Source organism: Salmo trutta, chromosome 3 (assembly GCF_901001165.1).
Source record: "Salmo trutta chromosome 3, fSalTru1.1, whole genome shotgun sequence".
Classification (NCBI taxonomy): domain Eukaryota; kingdom Metazoa; phylum Chordata; class Actinopteri; order Salmoniformes; family Salmonidae; genus Salmo; species Salmo trutta.
The window spans coordinates 56,704,367-56,724,325 of NC_042959.1; the positions used below are offsets into that span (position 1 = coordinate 56,704,367).

General features: G+C 42.8%; 1 protein-coding gene across 1 annotated transcript; it reads left to right on the plus strand.

Moving 5' to 3' along the window:
- Window positions 1–286: 286 nt before the first annotated feature.
- LOC115180134 (semaphorin-4A) lies at window positions 287–19,351 on the plus strand. Its single transcript, XM_029742028.1, has 14 exons — window positions 287–520; window positions 7,021–7,181; window positions 7,289–7,351; window positions 7,460–7,558; window positions 7,764–7,866; window positions 8,036–8,155; window positions 11,973–12,100; window positions 15,738–15,919; window positions 16,126–16,261; window positions 17,046–17,235; window positions 17,410–17,525; window positions 17,645–17,808; window positions 18,071–18,141; window positions 18,279–19,351. Exons 1-14 carry the CDS (start codon window positions 421–423, stop codon window positions 19,034–19,036), a joined length of 2,391 nt encoding a protein of 796 aa, XP_029597888.1. The 5' UTR covers window positions 287–420; the 3' UTR covers window positions 19,037–19,351.
- The last annotated feature ends 608 nt before the right edge of the window (window positions 19,352–19,959 follow it).

Consider the following 19,959-nt stretch of genomic DNA (forward strand, 5'->3'; position numbering starts at 1 on the left):
AACTATGGCTTTACGATGATGGTGAAAACTTGGAGAAATGTTGGAGTTAAGTGGGTTAAAATCAGAGGTTGCAAGTCTTTATTCATATTAAAAATCTGATTTATTATTAACGGGGCACTTATTTATTATAACAGTCTTTAAAAAATGCAAATATTGGTGCACAATTTCTACTTAAAGTATCAAAGGGGCGCAAAAGGCACTCTTTTCGAGTTATGGTGATGACGAGAGGAAATCAGACGATGCAGGCCACAACATTGCAACACCTTTTTCAAGTGTGTAACAAAGCTCTCAGCGCAGCATGCTCTCAGCACATTGTGCTCATATGAGGAAGTCCTCTTCAACAACAGATCCTTTCACATCCTTCGCCTCAATCTCCATCCAGGTATTCCAGCCGGTCCTGTTGAGAGGAGCACCCCCATCATGGAATATGGGAGCCTGGCTTGGCGTCTCTCTGCTCTACTGGGGCTTCTCCTGACCCCTTCACTAGGGTTGGAACCTCCACGGATCTCCTTCCCCCTCGGTTAGTAAAACATTTGATTCATTATTGTTTTTTCATGTCCATTTACTGGGTTTTTATGTATTTGCATGTGTGTGTGAATCTTGCAAAGATGCAGCATTCAGGCAAGTCAGATATTATTTCAAGTTTATTTCATGTAAATATATAATTTGTCAGGATATAATATGAAAAACACTTTCTCATGTTGAACTGCTGAGACTGCGCATAGCAATGTGGCTGTATGCACGTCACTTGAGTTTCAGTTTGTGCCTCTTCCTCTAAATCTTAAGAAATCACAGTGGTATGAAACACGATGGCACGATAGACACCAAGTCACATAACCCAGGCCAGGGTTTCCCAGACCTTTTCACTCAGGCCCCACTTCCAGCATTGGGGAACATCCCTCGCCCCCCTTGTACGCTCTCGCGCCACCTCTATTTCTATGGGCACAAGCACTGTTTTTGACACAAGCTGTTCATGACACACACCTCTTTTATTGTCGGAGAGAATATTTAGCAGGTTTAAAGCTTATTTCCTGCAATGTTAACCCTTTTGTCATGGGGTGAAGAGAAAATGTTGCAGTTTTAAAGCTAATTATCTTGCAATTCTATAGATTTTTCCATGTCTAATGTGTATTCATGTGCCATTTGAGTGACGCATACATTCCAACAGAATCTCTGGGCTAAAAAACCTAGCTAAAACACTTTAGCTGACATGGGCTAGTTGACCTGGACATTTCTGACAAGTTATAAATAGCTCTCTAAGGTATGCAATGACAGACATGATGAGGAAAACGGATGATGCACTACCCAATTTCCAAATGGCTCCTTGTGCGTTCTACTATTACAACTTTCAAGAGTAAGTTGAAAGCTGGACCCCACGCCCTGCCTGCACCCCACAGTTTGGGAACTACTGACCAAGGCCACAGACAGACTGTATGGACAGACACACTTAAATACACTATAAGCACAGACTGCCTGATAATACATGTTTAGGTCAGGTGACAGTTGTGATTGGTTTATGCTACATGGGGCATCCAATATTGTATTTTTTTTTCATACTTCATTTACTTTTCCCCTCAAGCTGTTACCCAATCAAAACAATGGTCCATTATATCCCCTATTTCTCCAAATCAAATCAAATCAAAGATTATTTGTCACGTGCGCCAAATACAACAGATGTAACCTTACAGTGAAATGCTTACTTACAGGCTCTAACCAATAGTGCAAAAAAGGTGTTAGGTGAACAATAGGTAAGTAAAGAAATAAAACAACAGTAAAAAGACAGGCTATATACAGTAGCGAGGCTATAAAAGTAGCGAGGCTACATACAGACACCGGTTAGTCAGGCTAATTGAGGTAGTATGTACATGTAGACATGGTTAAAGTGACTATGCATATATGATGAACAGAGAGTAGCAGTAGCGTAAAAGAGGGGTTGGCGGGTCGTATGGCGGGACACAGTGCAGATAGCCCAGTTAGCCCCTGTGGGGGAGCACTGGTTGGTCGGCCCAATTGAGGTAGTATGTACATGAATGTATAGTTAAAGTGACTATGCATATATGATAAACCAAGAGTAGCAGCAGCGTAAAAAGAGTGTTTGGGGGGGGGGGCACAATGCAAATAGTCCGGGTAGCCATTTGATTACCTGTTCAGGAGTCTAATGGCTTGGGGGTAAAAACTGTTGAGAAGCCTTTTTGTCCTAGACTTGGCACTCTGGTACCGCTCTAGACTTGGCACTCTGGTACCGCTTGCCATGCGGTAGTAGAGAGAACAGTCTATGACTGGGGTGGCTGGGGTCTTTGACAATTTTTAGGGTCTTCCTCTGACACAGCCTGGTGTAGAGATCCTGGATGGCAGGCAGCTTAGCCCCAGTGATGTACTGGGCCGTACGTAATACCCTCTGTAGTGCCTTGCGGTCAGAGGCTGAGCAATTGCCGTACCAGGCAGTGATGCAACCAGTCAGGATGCTCTCGATGTTGCAGCTGTAAAACCTTTTGAGGATCTCAGAATCCAAGCCAAATCTTTTTAGTTTCCTGAGGGGGAATAGGCTTTGTCGTGCCCTCTTCACAACTGTCTTGGTGTGTTTGGACCATTCTAGTTTGTTGTTGAGGTGTACACCGAGGAACTTGAAGCTCTCAACCTGCTCCACTACAGCCCAGTCGATGAGAATGGGGGCGTGCTCGGTCCTCCTTTTCCTGTAGTCCACAATCATCTCCTTATTCTTGGTTACGTTGAGGGATAGGTTGTTATTCTGGCACCGCACAGCCAGGTCTCTGACCTCCTCCCTATAGGCTGCCTCGTCGTTGTCTGTGATCAGGCCTACCACTGTTTTGTCATCTGCAAACTTAATGCTGGTGTTGGAGTCGTGCCTGGCCATGCAGTCGTGGGTGAGCAGGGAGTACAGGAGAGGACTGAGCACGCACCCCTGTGGAGCTCCAGTGTTGAGGATCAGCGTGGCAGATGTGTTGCTATCTACCCTCACCAGCTGGGGGCGGCCCGTCAGGAAGTCCAGGATCCAGTTGCAGAGGGAGGTGTTTAGTCCCAGGATCCTTAGCTTAGTGATGAGCTTTGATGGTACTATGGTGTTGAACGCTGAGCTGTAGTCAATGAATAAATCAAATCAAATCAAATCAAATTTATTTATATAGCCCTTCGTACATCAGCTGAAATCTCAAAGTGCTGTACAGAAACCCAGCCTAAAACCCCAAACAGCAAGCAATGCATGTGAAAGAAGCACGGTGGCTGGGAAAAACTCCCTAGGAAAAACTCCTGAGAAAGGCCAAAAACCTAGGAAGAAACCTAGAGAGGAACCAGGCTATGAGGGGTGGCCAGTCCTCTTCTGGCTGTGCCGGGTGGATATTATAACAGAACATGGTCAAGATGTTAAAATGTTCGTAAATGACCAGCATGGTCAAATAATAATAATCATAGTAGTTGTCGAGGGTGCAACAAGCACGTCCGGTGAACAGGTCTGGGTTCCGTAGCCGCAGGCAGAACAGTTGAAACTGGAGCAGCAGCATGGCCAGGTGGACTGGGGACAGCAAGGAGTCATCATGCCAGGTAGTCCTAGGGCTCAGGTCCTCCGAGAGAAAGAAAGAAAGAAAGAAAGAGAGAATTAGAGAGAGCATATTTACATTCACACAGGACACTGGATAAGACAAGAGAATACTCCAGATGTAACAGACTGACCCTAGCCCCCCGACACATAAACTACTGCAGCATAAATACTGGAGGCTGAGACAGGAGGGATCAGAAGACACTGTGGCCCCATCCGATGATACCCCCGGACAGGGCCAAACAGGCAGGATATATCCCCACCCACTTTGCCAAAGCACAGCCCCCACACCACTAGAGGGATATCTACAACCACCAACTTACCGTCCGAAGACAAGGCCGAGTATAGCCCACAAAGATGTCCGCCACGGCACAACCCAAGGGGGGGGCGCCAACCCAGACCGGAAGACCACGTCAGTGGCTCAACCTACTCAAGTGACGCACCCCTCCCATGGACGGCACGGAAGAACACCAGTAAGTCAGTGACTCAGCCCCTGTAAAAGGGTTAGAGGCAGAGAATCCCAGTGGGAAGAGGGGAACCGACAAGGCAGAGACAGCAAGGGCGGTTCGTTGCTCCAGCCTTTCCGTTCACCTTCACACTCCTGGGCCAGACTATACTTAATCATAGGACCTACTGAAGAGATAAGTCTTCAGTAAAGACTTAAAGGTTGAGACTGAGTCTGCGTCTCTCACATGGGTAGGCAGACCATTCCATAAAAATGGAGCTCTATAGGAGAAAGCCCTACCTCCAGCCGTTTGCTTAGAAATTCTAGGGACAATTAGGAGGCCTGCGTCTTGTGACCGTAGCGTACGTGTAGGTATGTACGGCAGGACCAAATCGGAAAGATAGGTAGGAGCAAGCCCATGTAATGCTTTGTAGGTTAGCAGTAAAACCTTGAAATCAGCCCTTGCCTTAACAGGAAGCCAGTGTAGGGAAGCTAGCACTGGAGTAATATGATCAAATTTTTTGGTTCTAGTCAGGATTCTAGCAGCCGTATTTAGCACTAACTGAAGTTTGTTTAGTGCTTTATCCGGGTAGCCGGAAAGTAGAGCATTGCAGTAGTCGAGCCTAGAAGTAACAAAAGCATGGATTAATTTTTCTGCGTCATTTTTGGACAGAAAGTTTCTGATTTTTGCAATGTTACGTAGATGGAAAAAGCTGTCCTTGAAGCAGTCTTGATATGTTCTTCAAAAGAGAGATCAGGGTCCAGAGTAACGCCGAGGTCCTTCACAGTTTTATTTGAGACGACTGTACAACCATCCAGATTAATTGTCAGATTCAACAGAAGATCTCTTTGTTTCTTGGGACCTAGGACAAGCATCTCTGTTTTGTCCGAGTTTAAAAGTAGAAAATTTGCAGCCATCCACTTCCTTATGTCTGAAACACAGGCTTCTAGCGAGGGCAATTTTGGGGCTTCACCATGTTTCATTGAAATGTACAGCTGTGTGTCGTCCGCATAGCAGTGAAATTTAACATTATGTTTTCGAATGACATCCCCAAGAGGTAAAATATATAGTGAAAACAATAGTGGTCCTAGAACGGAACCTTGAGGAACACTGAAATTTACAATTGATTTGTCAGAGGACGAACCATTCACAGAGACAAACTGATATCTTTCCGACAGATAAGATCTAAACCAGGCCAGAACTTGTCCATGTAGACCAATTTGGGTTTCCAATCTCTCCAAAAGAATGTGGTGATCGATGGTATCAAAAGCGGCACTAAGATCTAGGAGCACGAGGACAGATGCAGAGCCTCGGTCTGACGTCATTAAAAGGTCATTTACCACCTTCACAAGTGCAGTCTCAGTGCTATGATGGGGTCTAAAACCAGACTGAAGCGTTTCGTATACATTGTTTGTCTTCAGGAAGGCAGTGAGTTGCTGCGCAACAACTTTTTCTAACATTTTTGAGAGGAATGGAAGATTCGATATAGGCCGATAGTTTTTTATAATTTCTGGGTCAAGATTCGGCTTTTTCAAGAGAGGCTTTATTACTGCCACTTTTAGTGAGCTTGGTACACATCCGGTGGATAGAGAGCCGTTTATTATGTTCAACATAGGAGGGCCAAGCACAGGAAGCAGCTCTTTCAGTAGTTTAGTTGGAATAGGGTCCAGTATGCAGCTTGAGGGTTTGGAGGCCATGATTATTTTCATCATTGTGTCAAGAGATATAGTACTAAAACACTTTAGTATCTCCCTTGAGCCAAGGTCCTGGCAGAGTTGTGCAGACTCTGGACAATGAAGCCCTGGAGGAATACCCAGATTTAAAGATGAGTCCGTAATTTGCTTTCTAATGATCATGATCTTTTCCTCAAAAAAGTTCATAAATTTATTACTGCTGAAGTGAAAGCCATCCTCCATTTGCGAATGCTGCTTTTTAGTTAGCTTTGCGACAGTGTCAAAAAGAAATTTCGGATTGTTCTTATTTTCCTCAATTAAGTTGGAAAAATAGGATGATCGTGCAGCAGTGAGGGCTCTTCGATAGCATTCTCACATAAGTGTTCCTTTTGTCCAGGTGGGAAAGGGCAGTGTGGAGTGCAGTAGAGATTGCATCATCTGTGGATCTGTTTGGGCGGTATGCAAATTGGAGTGGGTCTAGGGTTTCTGGGATAATGGTGTTGATGTGAGCCATTACCAACCTTTCAAAGCACTTCATGGCTACGGACGTGAGTGCTACGGGTCTGTAGTCATTTAGGCAGGTTGCCTTTGTGTTCTTGGGCACAGGGACTATGGTGGTCTGCTTTAAACATGCTGGTATTACAGACTCAATCAGGGACATGTTGAAAATGTCAGTGAGGCCACCTGCCAGTTGGTCAGCACATGCCCGGAGCACACGTCCTGGTAATCCGTCTGGCCCCACAGCCTTGTCTATGTTGACCTGTTTAAAGGTCTTACTCACGTCGGCTACGGAGAGCGTGATCACACAGTCGTCAGCTACAGTACAGTATAGTATTTTGACAGTTTCTTTTTTTGCTCTTTGTGACTCATTTGCTTGCATACAGTTTTACAAGAAAGTCAATGACCACAATCAGAGATGTCAAGATGATAGATTCAAAGGCCAAGCCACTCAAAATCTAAAATTAAACTGTGCACAGTGCTACATGTTCAAAAGTGAGACCACAGAGTCTGAGTTTTTGTTTGGATACATATATATACACAGTACGTATGCCGTTTCAGAATAGTTGTGGTAAAAAGAGATGAGAAGATGAGCTAAATCTTACAGTCTAAAAGTGAGCACTAGCTACTACATTATGGAACCCCATTATAACTTTTTAGCTGTGTGTGTGTGTGTGTGTGGGGGGGGGGCATATTGAAGAAAAGGCTTATTGAATAAATTGAATAAATGGAAGGGTATCAAACACAATTTACGAAGAATGCATCAATACCCATGGTCCGGTGTTAACTGCTGGTTCACACAATAAGCATACATCATAATCATACCATTTTTATTTGCCTTTCCTTTCAGAAAGCCCAGAGAGACCTCTTCCCTTATTCAGGCGACCAGACAGTAAAAACACCACCACACTGTTGCTAAGTGACGACGGCTTCACTCTGTTTGTAGGGGCACAAGATGCTGTGCTCTCATTGGATGTCAGCCAGCCTGATGTCATAACCATGAAGACTAAGGTAGGCACATTCGAGCGGAAGAGGGAGCTATCTTATTTCATCAGAGATAAGTTTATAAAAGGTTCCTACAGTCTTACAAATATTCTCTCTGTCTGTTTCTCCTATAGATGGATTGGAAGCCCCCTCCAGATGTTCTTCACAAGTGTACCACTAAGGGCAAGAAAGAAACGGTATTCATTGAGTCATCTTGCACTTCAATGCACGCACTTGCCTTCACAAGAAACCATGAGAACCACTCTCACCTCTTTGATATCTGCCTATGTACTTATTTTCCTCAGACGGACTGTCCCAACTTTGTGCGAGTGCTGCAACCCATCAATGCCACCCACTTGTATGCCTGTGGAACATTTGCATACAACCCTCATGATACCTATATGGTAAGACTCTGCAGATCTAGACTCTCCTAATGCCTTTTGTTCTTCTCCTTTACGTCATATTTGGATAGACAGAGTATTTATATGATAATGAAACCTATAACACATTTTCAATGACCCTTCTCTCTTTTTCCCACTTATGGTCCTATAATTCCTCCCCTCTCCCCCTTTCTCAATGTGTCTGTCCCTTTCTCTCTCATTCTCTCAGGACACAGACACTCTCACCATGGCCAAAGTCCCCAGGAAGTACAATGACGCAAAAGGTTGCTGCCCGTTCAACCCATATCATAGAAACACAGCCATCTCTGTTGGTGAGATTGATAATGTGGAGAGCCAATTGTAGCTGAATTAGTGGACTGCCTTGGTGACAATGCCACATGACAATTTCCAAGAAGACACCAACACTTCCAAAAAAATGCTGTACTTTGTATTTTGTTCTTGTCACTCGGATACCTCAATTTTGAACATGTTTCTCTATAGATGGTGAGCTTTTCACAGCTACTACAAATGACTTCCTGGGTAAGACACCAATGGTCTCCCGCCATCTCAGTAAAGATGGTCGCCCAGATGTTAGCCAGGATACCTCAGTGACCTTGAATGGTGAGTGGTCTTCAACAAATAGAGCGCAATAGTAATGACATATTTTTTGGGGCACTTACTCCGCCATTGCTCTTTGGCCAAAGCCTATGGGGAAATGAATGGGAGTTTTAGAGGGTTTTTGGATAAACGCTGTGATATCCCACATTAAAAAATCATATAGTATACTATGGTATATGTACATACTATAGTATTCACTGTAGTGTTTTTGCGGACTTAAATGTAGTATTCACTGTAGTATACTGTAGTAATCAGCAAACACACTACAGTGAATATTGTAGTATTTACTGTAGTTTTTACAGTTAACTATAGTATAAATTCTGTAATAAAATAAAACTGTAGTATATACTATAGTGATTAATGTAGTGTTTTTGCAGATTGTAGTATACTGTTATTTACTATACTGTTTTTGAAGAATGTAGTATACCATAGAATTTACTGTAGTGTTTTTACAGACATCACTGTGTTTTTGTTTTATCTTTGACATAGAAGTGCAGACCTTTCTCCTTGAGGAAACCTACTGGAGAAATGCTAAAAGAGCACATTTTCCATAACCTGTTGGTAGGTAGGACTGTGGTCTGAACAGATAATTCAGAGCTTCTGCTCTTTTCTATAACCTGTAGGGAACACAATATAAACTCAGCAAAAAAAGAAACGTCCTCTCACTGTCAACTGTGTTTATTTTAAGCAAACTTAACGTGTAAATATTTGTATGAACATAACAAGATTCAACAACTGAGACATAAACTGAACAAGTTCCACAAACATGTGACGAAGAGAAATTGAATAATGTGTCCCTGAACAAAGGGGGGTCAAAATCAAAAGTAACAGTCAGTATCTGGTGTGGCCACCAGCTGCATTAAGTACTGCAGTGCATCTCCTCCTAATGGACTGCACCAGATTTGCCAGTTCTTGCTGTGAGATGTTACCCCACTCTTCCACCAAGGCACCTGCAAGTTCCCGGACATTTCTGGGGGGGAATGGCCCTAGCCCTAACCCTCCGATCCAACAGGTCCCAGACGTGCTCAATGGGATTGCGATCCGGGCTCTTCGCTGGCCATGGCAGAACACTGACATTCCTGAATTGCAGGAAATCACACACAGAACAAGCAGTATGGCTGGTGGCAATGTCATGCTGGAGAGTCATGTCAGGATGAGCCTGCAGGAAGGGTACCACATGAGGGAGGAGGATGTCTTCCCTGTAACGCACAGCGTTGAGATTGCCTGCAATGACAACAATCTCAGTCTGATGATGTTGTGACACACCACCCCAGACCATGATGGACCCTCCATCTCCAAATTGATCCTGCTCCAGAGTACAGGCCTCGGTGTAACGCTCATTCCTTCGACGATAAACGCGAATCCGACCATCACCCCTGGTAAGACAAAACCGTGACTCGTCAGTGAAGAGCACTTTTTGCCAGTCCTGTCTGGTCCAGCGACGGTGTGTTTGTGCCCATAGGCAACGCTGTTGCAGGTGATGTCTGGTGAGGACCTGCCTTACAACAGGCCTACAAGCCTTCAGTCCAGCCTCTCTCAGCCTATTGCGGACAGTCTGAGCACTGATGGAGGGATTATGCGTTCCTAGTGTAACTCGGGCAGTTGTTGTTGCCATCCTGTACCTGTCCCGCAGGTGTGTTGTTCGGATGTACCGATCCTGTGCAGGTGTTGTTACACGTGGTCTGCCACTGCGAGAGCGATCAGCTGTCCGTCCTGTCTCCCTGTAGCGCTGTCTGAGGCGTCTCACAGTACGGACATTGCAATTTATTGCCCTGGCCACATCTGCAGTCCTCATGCCTCCTTGCAGCATGCCTAAGGCACGTTCATGCAGATGAGAAGGAACTCTGGGCATCTTTCTTTTGGTGTATTTCAGAGTCAGTAGAAAGGCCTCTTTAGTGTCCTAAGTTTTCATAACTGTGACCTTAATTGCCTATTGTCTGTAAGCTGTTAGTGTCTTAACGACCGTTCCACAGGTGCATTCATTGTTTATGGTTCATTGAACAAGCATGGGAAACAGTGTTTAACCTGTCTGGGCTAGGGGGCAGTATTTTCACGGCCGGATGAAAAACGTACCCGATTTAAAGTGGTTACTACTCTTGCCCAGAAACAAGAATATAAGATTGATTTTAAACAGCGTTTGACATGCTTCTAAGTACGGTAATGGAACATTTTGACTCTTCATCTCTGGTTCCGCGCTCGCGCGTTATGCCTTTGGATAAGTGATCTGTATGCATGAACAAAACGGAGGTATTTGTACATAAATATGGATTATTTCGAACAAAAACAACATTTCTTGTGGAAGTAACAGTCCTGGGAGTGCATTCTGACGAAGATCAGCAAAGGTAAAAGAATATTTCTAATATTAATTCTGAGTTTAGGTTGCCCCGAACTTGGCGGGTGTCTGAATAGCTCGCTGTGATGGCTGAGCTATGTACTCAGAATATTGAAAAATGTGCTTTCTCCGTAAAGCTCTTTTAAAATCTGACACAGCGGTTGCATCCAGGAGTAGTCTATCTATTATTCTTTAAAAAAAAATTATATATTTTGTCAATGTTTATCATGAGTATTTTTGTAAATTGATGTGCACATTCATCGGACGTTTTGGTGGGAATAAATTTTCTGAACATCACGCGTCAATGTAAAATGCTGTTTTTGGATATAAATATTTACTTTATTGAACAAAAAATACATGTATTGTGTAACATAATGTCCTAGGAGTGTCATCTGATGAAGATCGTCAAAGGTTAGTGCTTCATTTAGCTGTGTTTTGGGTTTTATTGACACATGTCCTTGCTTGGAAAATGGCTGTGTGATTATTTTTGTCTGTGTACTCTCCTAACTTAATTGAGGACAATCAATATCCAATGGTAGAGCGTGGCGCGAAATACAAAACCTCAAAAATGCTATAATTTAAATTTTTCTAACATACCACTATTTTACACAATTTTAAAGACAAGACTCTCATTAATCTAACCACATTGTCCGATTTCAAAAAGGCTTTACAGCGAAAGCAAAACATTAGATTGTTAGGAGAGTACACAGCCAAAAATAATCACACAGCCATTTTCCAAGCAAGCATATATGTCACATAAACCCAAAACACAGCTAAATTAAGCACTAACCTTTGATCTTCATCAGATGACACTCCTAGGACATTATGTCATGTCAAACGCTGTTTAAAATCAATTTTTATGGTATTTTTCTCGTAAAACAGCGATAATATTCCAACCGGACAATAGTGTATTCATTCAAAGAGAGAAAAGAAAAAACAGCATGGTCGCGGGAACGCGCATCTCCAATCTCTTTGTCACTAGGCAGACCACTGACAAACTGTGCTAGTATACTCTGCCCAGAGACCGGAGACGCCTCAATCCGCTTTCTGAAGGCTTTAGAGAGCCAATGGAAGCCTTAGAAAGTGCTTCGTAACAGCTCAGATACTGTAGTTTCGATAGAGAACCAAATGAAGAACTACAAATTGACAGACAGGCCACTTCCTGCTTGGAATCTTCTCAGGTTTTTGCCTGCCATATAAGTTCTGTTATACTCACAGACACCATTCAAACAGTTTTAGAAACTTTAGAGTGTTTTCTATCCAAATCTACTAATAATATGCATATTCTTGTTTGCCAATGTTTGTCTATGGAGATTGCATGGCGGTGTGCTCGATTTTACACACCTGTCAGCAACGGGTGTGGCTAAAATAGCCAAATCCACTAATTCGAAGGGGTGTCCACATACAATGTTGTGTATTACCTGTCTGTGCTTGAATAGATGTTTGTGTAATTGTCTGAGATGTTTGTGTAATTTCCTTTTATTTCAGAGCCCACTTTCGTCAGTTCCGCATCTGACACCAGCGAGGGGAAGGTGTACTTCTTCTTCAGTGAATTTGGAAATGAGTACAGCTTCCTGGATGAGTTCAAAGTAGCGCGGGTAGCCCAGGTCTGCAAGGTAAGTAACAGGATGGGGCTTCGATTCCATTTAATATAGGAGAAATTAACATTAATCCAGTAAATGAATTGGGAAACAAATCCTCATTGAATATAACATGTTAACTTCTCCAATTAATTAATTCAAATTAAAATCATTACCTGAATTGAGTAGGAATTGCCCCCTAAACCTGGTAGAATGGTAGGTCAGTGTCCCTCCCCATTCTCCTATGCACAGATTTACTCAGAAGGATATGAGAACCCTCTTGAGATGCAACTTCTCTTTTTCACAAGGCAGAAATGTGACTGCTTCATCTGTGATTACTGACAGGAGAGTATTTACAGTGCCTTCAGAAAGTATTCATACACCTTGACTTAGTCCACATTTTGTTGTGTTACAGCCTGAATTCAAAATGGATTGAAATTCTATTTCTTCTCACCAATCTACCCACAATACTCCATAATGACAAAGTGAAAACATGTTTTTAGACATTTCTGCAAATGTATTGAAAATAAAAAAACAGAATTTACGTAAGTATTCACACCCGAGTCAATACATGTTAGAATGACCTTTGGAAGTGATTACAGCTGTGAATCTTTCTGGGTAAGTCTCTAAGAGCTTTGCACACCTGGCTTTTACAACATTTGCACATTATTCTTTTTGTAATTCTTCAAACTCTGTCAAGTTGGTTGTTGATCATTGCTAGACAGTCATTTTAAGTCAAAACTGTAACTAGGCCACTCGGGAACATTCAATGTCATCTTGGTAAGCAACTCCAGTGTATATTTGGCCTTCTGTTTTAGGTTATTGCTCTGCTGAAAGGTGAATTTGTCTCCCAGTGTTGGAAAGCAGACTGAACCAGGTTTTCCTCTGGGATGTTGCCTGTGCTTAGCTCTATTCCGTTTATTTTGATCCAACAAAAAAAACTCCCTAATTCTTCCCAATGACAAGCATACCCATAACATGATGCAGCCACCACCATGCTTGAAAATATGAAGAGTGGTACTCAGTGATGTGTAGTTGGATATGCCCCAAACCTAACTCTTATTGTATTCAAGACATAAAGCTAATTTCTTTGCCACATTTTTTGCAGTTTTACATTAGTGCCTTAATCCAAACAGGATGCATGTTTTGGAATATTTGTATTCTGTACAGGCTTCCTTCTTTTCACTCTGTCATTTAGGTTAGTATTGGAGTAACTACAATGTTGTTGATCCATCCTCAGTTTTCTCCTATCACAGCCATTAAACTCAAAGTCACCATTGGCTTTATGGTGAAATCCCTGAGCGGTTTCCTTCCTCTCCGACAACTGAGTTAGGAAGGATGCATGTGTCTTTGTAGTGACTGTGTGTATTGATACACCATCCAAAGTGTAATTAATAACTTCACCGTGTTCAAAGGGATATTCAATGTCTGCTTGTTTTATTTTTTACCCATCTACAGTTGAAGTCAGAAGTTTACATACACTTAGGTTGGAGACATTAAAACTTGTTTTTCAACCACTCCACACATTTCTTGTAAACAAACTATAGTTTTGGCAAAGCGGTTAGGACATCTACTTTGTGCATGACACAAGTCATTTTTCCAACAATTGTTTACAGACGGATTATTTCACTTATAATTCACTGTATCACAATTCCAGTGGGTCAGAAGTTTACATACACTCAGTTGACTGTGCCTTTAACCAGCTTGGAAAATTCCAGAAAAGGATGTCATGGCTTTAGAAGCTTCTGATAGGCTAATTGACATAATTTGAGTCAATTGGAGGTGTACCTGTGGATGTATTTCAAGGCCTACCTTCAAACTCAGTGCCTCTTTGCTGGACATAATCAGAAAATCAAAAGAAACAGCCAAGACTGCAGAAAAGAAATGGTAGACCTCCACAAGCCTGGTTCATCCTAGGGAGAAATTTCCAAACGCATGAAGGTACCACGTTCATCTGTACACACAATAGGCCGCAAGTATAAACACCATGGGACCATGCAGCCGTCATACCGCTCAGGAAGGAGACGCGTTCTGTCTCCTAGAGATGAATGTACTTCGGTGCGAAAAGTGCAAATCAATCCCAGAACAACAGCAAAGGACCTTGTGAAGATGCTGGAGGACACAGGTACAAAAGTATCTATATCGATATAACCTGAAAGGCCGCTCAGCAAGGAAGAAGCCACTGCTCCAAAACAGCCATAAAAAAGCCAGACTACGGTTTGCAACTGCACATGGGGACAACGATCATACTTTTTGGAGAAATGTCCTCTGGTCTGATGAAACAAAAATAGAACTGTTAGGCCATAATGACCATTATTATATTTGGAGGAAAAAGGGGGAGGCTTGTAAGTCGAAGAACACCATCCCAACCGTGAAGCACGGGGGTGGCAGCATCATGTTGTGGGGGTGCTTTGCTGCAGGAGGGTGTATGTAAACTTCCAACTTCAACTGTACCAATTGGTACCCTTCATTGTGAGGCATTGGAAAACCACCCTAGTCTTTGTGGTAGAATCTGTGTTTGAAAATCAGTGCTCGACTGAGGGACCTAACAGATAATTGTATGTGTGGGGTACAGAATCATGAATAATGAGTGAGTGAGAGTTACAGATGCACAAATATCATACCTGCCAAAAAATGCTAACCTCCCCTAACGCAACTAAAGGTGTTAACCCTCCACATCTATCAAGACAACTGGAGTACTGGGTCAGCCACCCTTAAATAGCACATGGGCCAGCTCAGTTGAAACACCTTCTGACTAACAAAATGGACAAGCCAGCACAGGTGTAAAACATACTGACTAACGAGGTGACACCAATCAGTACGCCCTATGTGTTGACCAGCAAAAGTCCAACCTCAAAACATAAATGGAAAAACCAAAGCCTGTAACATCTTCCCCCTTAAGCCAACAAATAGAGAAGTTAGCATGTCTTGGGGTTATGATATTTGTGCATCTAACTTTCTCACTAATCATTATACACTATTCATTCAGGGCTACTGTAATCATGGTAGCATCCACATTAATGTAGAAGTGTTTACAAACATTCTATTCTTATGTACAATAAAAGTGACTCAAATGGCACAATACATTATTTACCATTTCCATTGGGCACAAAATAATCGTAAACATAACCAAAACAAACAGCAAATGCATCCAACAAGTTTGTAAAGTCACAAGCTTGATGTAATCATTGTGTGCTATGAATTTGGGACCAAATACTACATTTGACTACTTTAATACACTAGTGAATTTGTCCCAATACCTTTGGTCCCCTAAATCGGGAAGACTAGGTAATTACGTGCTGTAATTTCTAAACGGTTGACGTGTGAAGATACCCTCAAATTAAATCTAACAGTCTGCACTTTAACCTCATAGACATTGTATCATTTCAAATCCAAAGTGCTGGAGTACAGAGCCAAAACAACAAAAAATGTGTCAATGTCCCAATACTTTTGGAGCTCACTGTAATTCCACTTTGATATGATGGGGTATTGTGGCAGTATTTTCAGGCAGTAACACAACAAAATGTGGAAAAAGTCCAGGGGTGTGGATATTTTCTGAAGGCACTGTAAAAGGCCAGAGGTGTATTCAGAACACTCTCAAAACAGAGTGCCCCAAAAAGTGAACCATGTCATGATTATTACTAAACAAATATGTTGTCCGTGGGTGTGTCAGGATGACATTGGGGGAGAGCGCATCCTGCAGAAACGCTGGACTTCCTTTGCTAAAGCCGAACTTCTTTGTCGGCCCCCCAAAGAGCTGCCTTTCAATATCATCCAGGATGTGTTCACCCTCACTCCATCGGAGGGCTACTCCACACAAGATATTATTTTCTATGGTATCTTCACATCCCAATGGTGAGTGAGAGCATGCCAAAGTCTAACTGCATATGTAAGATGAGATGTCTGGAGGTCTAATGACATGACCAAACAATTGTGCCAATATTTGGGTTAACTTTCTCACAAAATAGTTTTTTCTATATTGTTCTGCCCCCTCTTTCACATCCCTCTTTCCTGCTGGCCTACCCTCTGTCTATATCTCCTCTCTCCTCTTCCACTCCCAGGTCAGTGGCTTCAGGGCAGTCTGCTGTGTGTGCCTTTCGGCTTGGGGACATCAAAGATGTGTTTGCTGGGAATTACAAGATATTCCAAAACCACCAATGGAGTCCTCGCATGGACAAGAGTAGCAACCTGGGCAAGGTGTGGATGGGCCAATCCTATACTGTAGAAGTATACACTGAGTTTACCAAACATTAAGAACACCTTCCTAATCTTGAGTTGCACTCCCCCACTTTTGCCCTCAGAACAACCTCAATTCGTTGCGGCAAGGACTCTACAAGGTTTCGAAAAGCGTTCCACAGGGATGCTGGCCCATCTTTGCTCCAGTGCTTTCCAAAGTTGGGTCAAGTTGGCTGGATGTCCTTTGAGTGGTGGAACATTCTTGTTACACATGGGAAACTGTTGAGCGTGAAAAACCCAGCAGCGTTGCAGATCTTGACACAAACCGGTGCGCCTGGCACCTACTACCATGCCCCGTTCAAAGGCACTTAAATCCTTTGTCTTGCCCATTTCCCCTCTGAGTGGCACACATACACCATCCATATCACAATTGTCTCAAGGCTTAAAAATCCTTCTTTAACCTTTCTCCTCCCCTTCATCTACACTGATTTGAAGTGGATTTGACAAGTGACATCAATAAGGGATCATAGCTTTCACCTGGTCAGTCTATGTCATGGAAAGAGCAGGTGTTCTTAATGTTTGTATACTCAGGGTAGATTAGGGTATATGGGCAGGGTTGAGAACAATATCCTTTATAAGGATCCATTCTCATGGCTTACCTATTTTTTTGCAGTGGCTATAATAGATTTATATAGTTGTTAATTTATGGACTTGTGCAATTAGCCTAATGACCAAATCCTCTTTACCCCATGTGTTTCCCTCATGGCAATTGTAATGACTGAGTTTATGGCCTTTTTGTTGACAGTGTGGGTTGGACAATGCCTCAGACACCACTCTAATGGCAGTCAAGGAAAGTTTCCTAGCCAGTGGAAGTGTGCGTCCGATAGGCAATGCACCAGTTCTCAACTCCCCTGACCAGCGCTACAGTCGGATTGCTGCACTACGGACAAAAGCGGCCAATGGCCAGGACTACACCATACTCTTCCTGCTTAGTGGTGTGTCATAGTTATTTTCAATCTGGACATTGCTCTTCAATCTTGGTCTGTAAACCTCTGTCCGATTGCTCATGTGGTGATACAACTCCCATCCCAAATTTGATGGCAGATAATTTTGTCACAGCACATTTTCTTTTGTTTGCAACTTTTGTCTTTCACTCTTTTCTTGGTCAGAGTCTGGGTTTCTCCACAAAGCTGTGCTGTTGAACAAGGATACCCACATCATAGAGGAGATCCAAGTGTTCAGACAAACACAGCTGGTGAAAAACATACTTCTCTCCACCTCCAAGGTACACATTTGTTCAATCTTAACTTTTGTCAATGTATGTTTTCAATGGGCATCTCTCTGTATACTGTCTGTGGCCTTTCATCCACTAAAGCCATTTGATGCCTGTTCCTCCTATTGCAGGGTGTGCTTTATGTGGGGACCTCTGAAGGGGTGACCCAGGTGCCTGTATCCCAGTGCTCGTCCTATAAGAGCTGTGCCCAGTGTGTTTTGGCACGAGACCCCCTCTGTGGCTGGGACCCTGCCAGTGGACACTGTGCCAGTGTGTCTGCCATTCCAGCCAATGCGTGAGTCCAACTTTAGATCTTTAGATTAATCACTGGCCTCCACATACTGATGGTTCCATGTGGCATTTCCATTCATAATTTTTCTTTTTATAAATAATTGTTAAATCGATGACATCTCAGCCTAGCACTCATGCATGCATTTGTACAATGAAGAGAACACAGTCAGGGCACCAATGTTAATGGACATCCCTCTCTCTCACCTACCTTTCCATCTCTCTTTCTCTCACTCCATCTTTGCATTTGTATGTGTTGTTGCTGTCAGACGGCAGGATGTGGAGCATGGCAACGTGATGAAGGAGTGTCAAGGTTCCCTCACAGCTAAACCTCTGCCAGGTGATCACTACAATTAGACACAAGTGTATTGGGATTATAAAGTAATAAAACCAGTAATAAACCATTATATTTAAGCATTGAGTGCTCTGTAGTATGTATAACTCATTAATTTGTCTGTGCTCACATTCTATCCCCAGTGGAGGTGTACGCACAGCTAAATGAAGTAGTGAGGTTGAAGTGTTCCAGATCCTCCAATCTGGCAACCCTGAGTTGGAAGTCCGCCAAAGCCAGCGTTCTGCCCCACCACCTCTTCTTTCACTCTAGAGATGAGAATCTGGTCTTCATGGCCACACCTGACACCTTCGGAATCTACCACTGCATCTCTGTGGAGAGGGGTTATGAGGAGACAGCAGCTATCTACACTGTGAGACAGAGTGTCTCTCCTCGGGTCATTGATACTCCAGCCGTTCAAATTCGGATCACCACCACAGAGACTAAAGACCAGATGACCACCATGATGGAAATCCCAAGCGACACTGACAAGCTAGACCTCATCAACTTTGGGGAGGATCCAGTCATCACCACAGATGTAACCACAACCAACAAGACTCCAGAAACACAGTCCACGACTGAGAATCTAGAGGACAAGACTCCAGACACCAATTCCAGTACTGAGAAGCCAGAGGATATGACCCCAGACCCCCAGTCCAGCAGTGAGAAACCAGAAGACATTGTCAACCACAAAGAACCCTTAACAGCCAAGAATTACCATAGTGAATTGGTGGCGGTATCATTTCTCCTGGCTGTGTGTGTTTGTGTGCTAGTGCTAGGAGGGCTCTATGGGTGGCACCTGCAGGGCAGATATAAATTGGGGCCCTCGGACACTGCAGAGGGGGGATACAAGGAAGAGAATGACCCCCTGGAAGTCTCACCTCCCTCTATAAAGGCAGAATGAATGGACTCAAGAGTCGAGAGTCAATTTTTTTCAACAGGCATTTGATGACATCACATCAGGTGGATTCGATCTTGTTTAAGATTTATAAATAAGTAAATTAAAAAGTGTGTTTGGGAGGGGGGGTGAAGGGTATGTTTATTAACATGTGGAGCCTATTTGTCTTCAATTTAAACAGACAGATAATGCATATTTTTATTAATTTCAAATTAATACAATTTTTGTAATCCTACATTTCCTCAGCAGACATCTTTTTCTGTAGGAATGTTCATTCTCTTTTACTAAGCCTACTATAATAAAAAGGAGAAATTACATTTCTGAATCTTTCATATCCCTTGGCTGTCACCAAATAATAGTGGACATGCAGAAAGATGGCTGCCCCAAGTACCAAAAATGCCTCATTTGCTAAGATCACCGTATTATGCAGTGCTCTCCATTACTGCTTTTAAAAAAATCTGCATTAGCACAGTTAAAGATTCCAATTCTAGCTCATAGGCGGTAATTTCAAAAAGTACAGTTGAAGTCAGAAGTTTACATACACTTAGGTTGAAGTCATTAAAACTCGTTTTTCAACCACTCCACACATTTCTTGTTAACAAACTATAGTTTTGGCAAGTCGGTTAGGACATCTACTTTGTGCATGACACAAGTCATTTTTCCAACAATTGTTTCCAGACAGATTTCACTTATAATTCACTGTATCACAATTCCAGTGGGTCAGAAGTTTACATACACTCAGTTGACTGTGCCTTTAACCAGCTTGGAAAATTCCCGAAAATTACATCATGGCTTTAGAAGCATTTGATAGGCTAATTGCCATAATTTGAGTCAATTGGAGGTGTACCTGTGGATGTATTTCAAGGCCTACCTTCAAACTCAGTGCCTCTGTGCTTGGCATCACGGAAAAATCAAAAGAAATCAGCCAA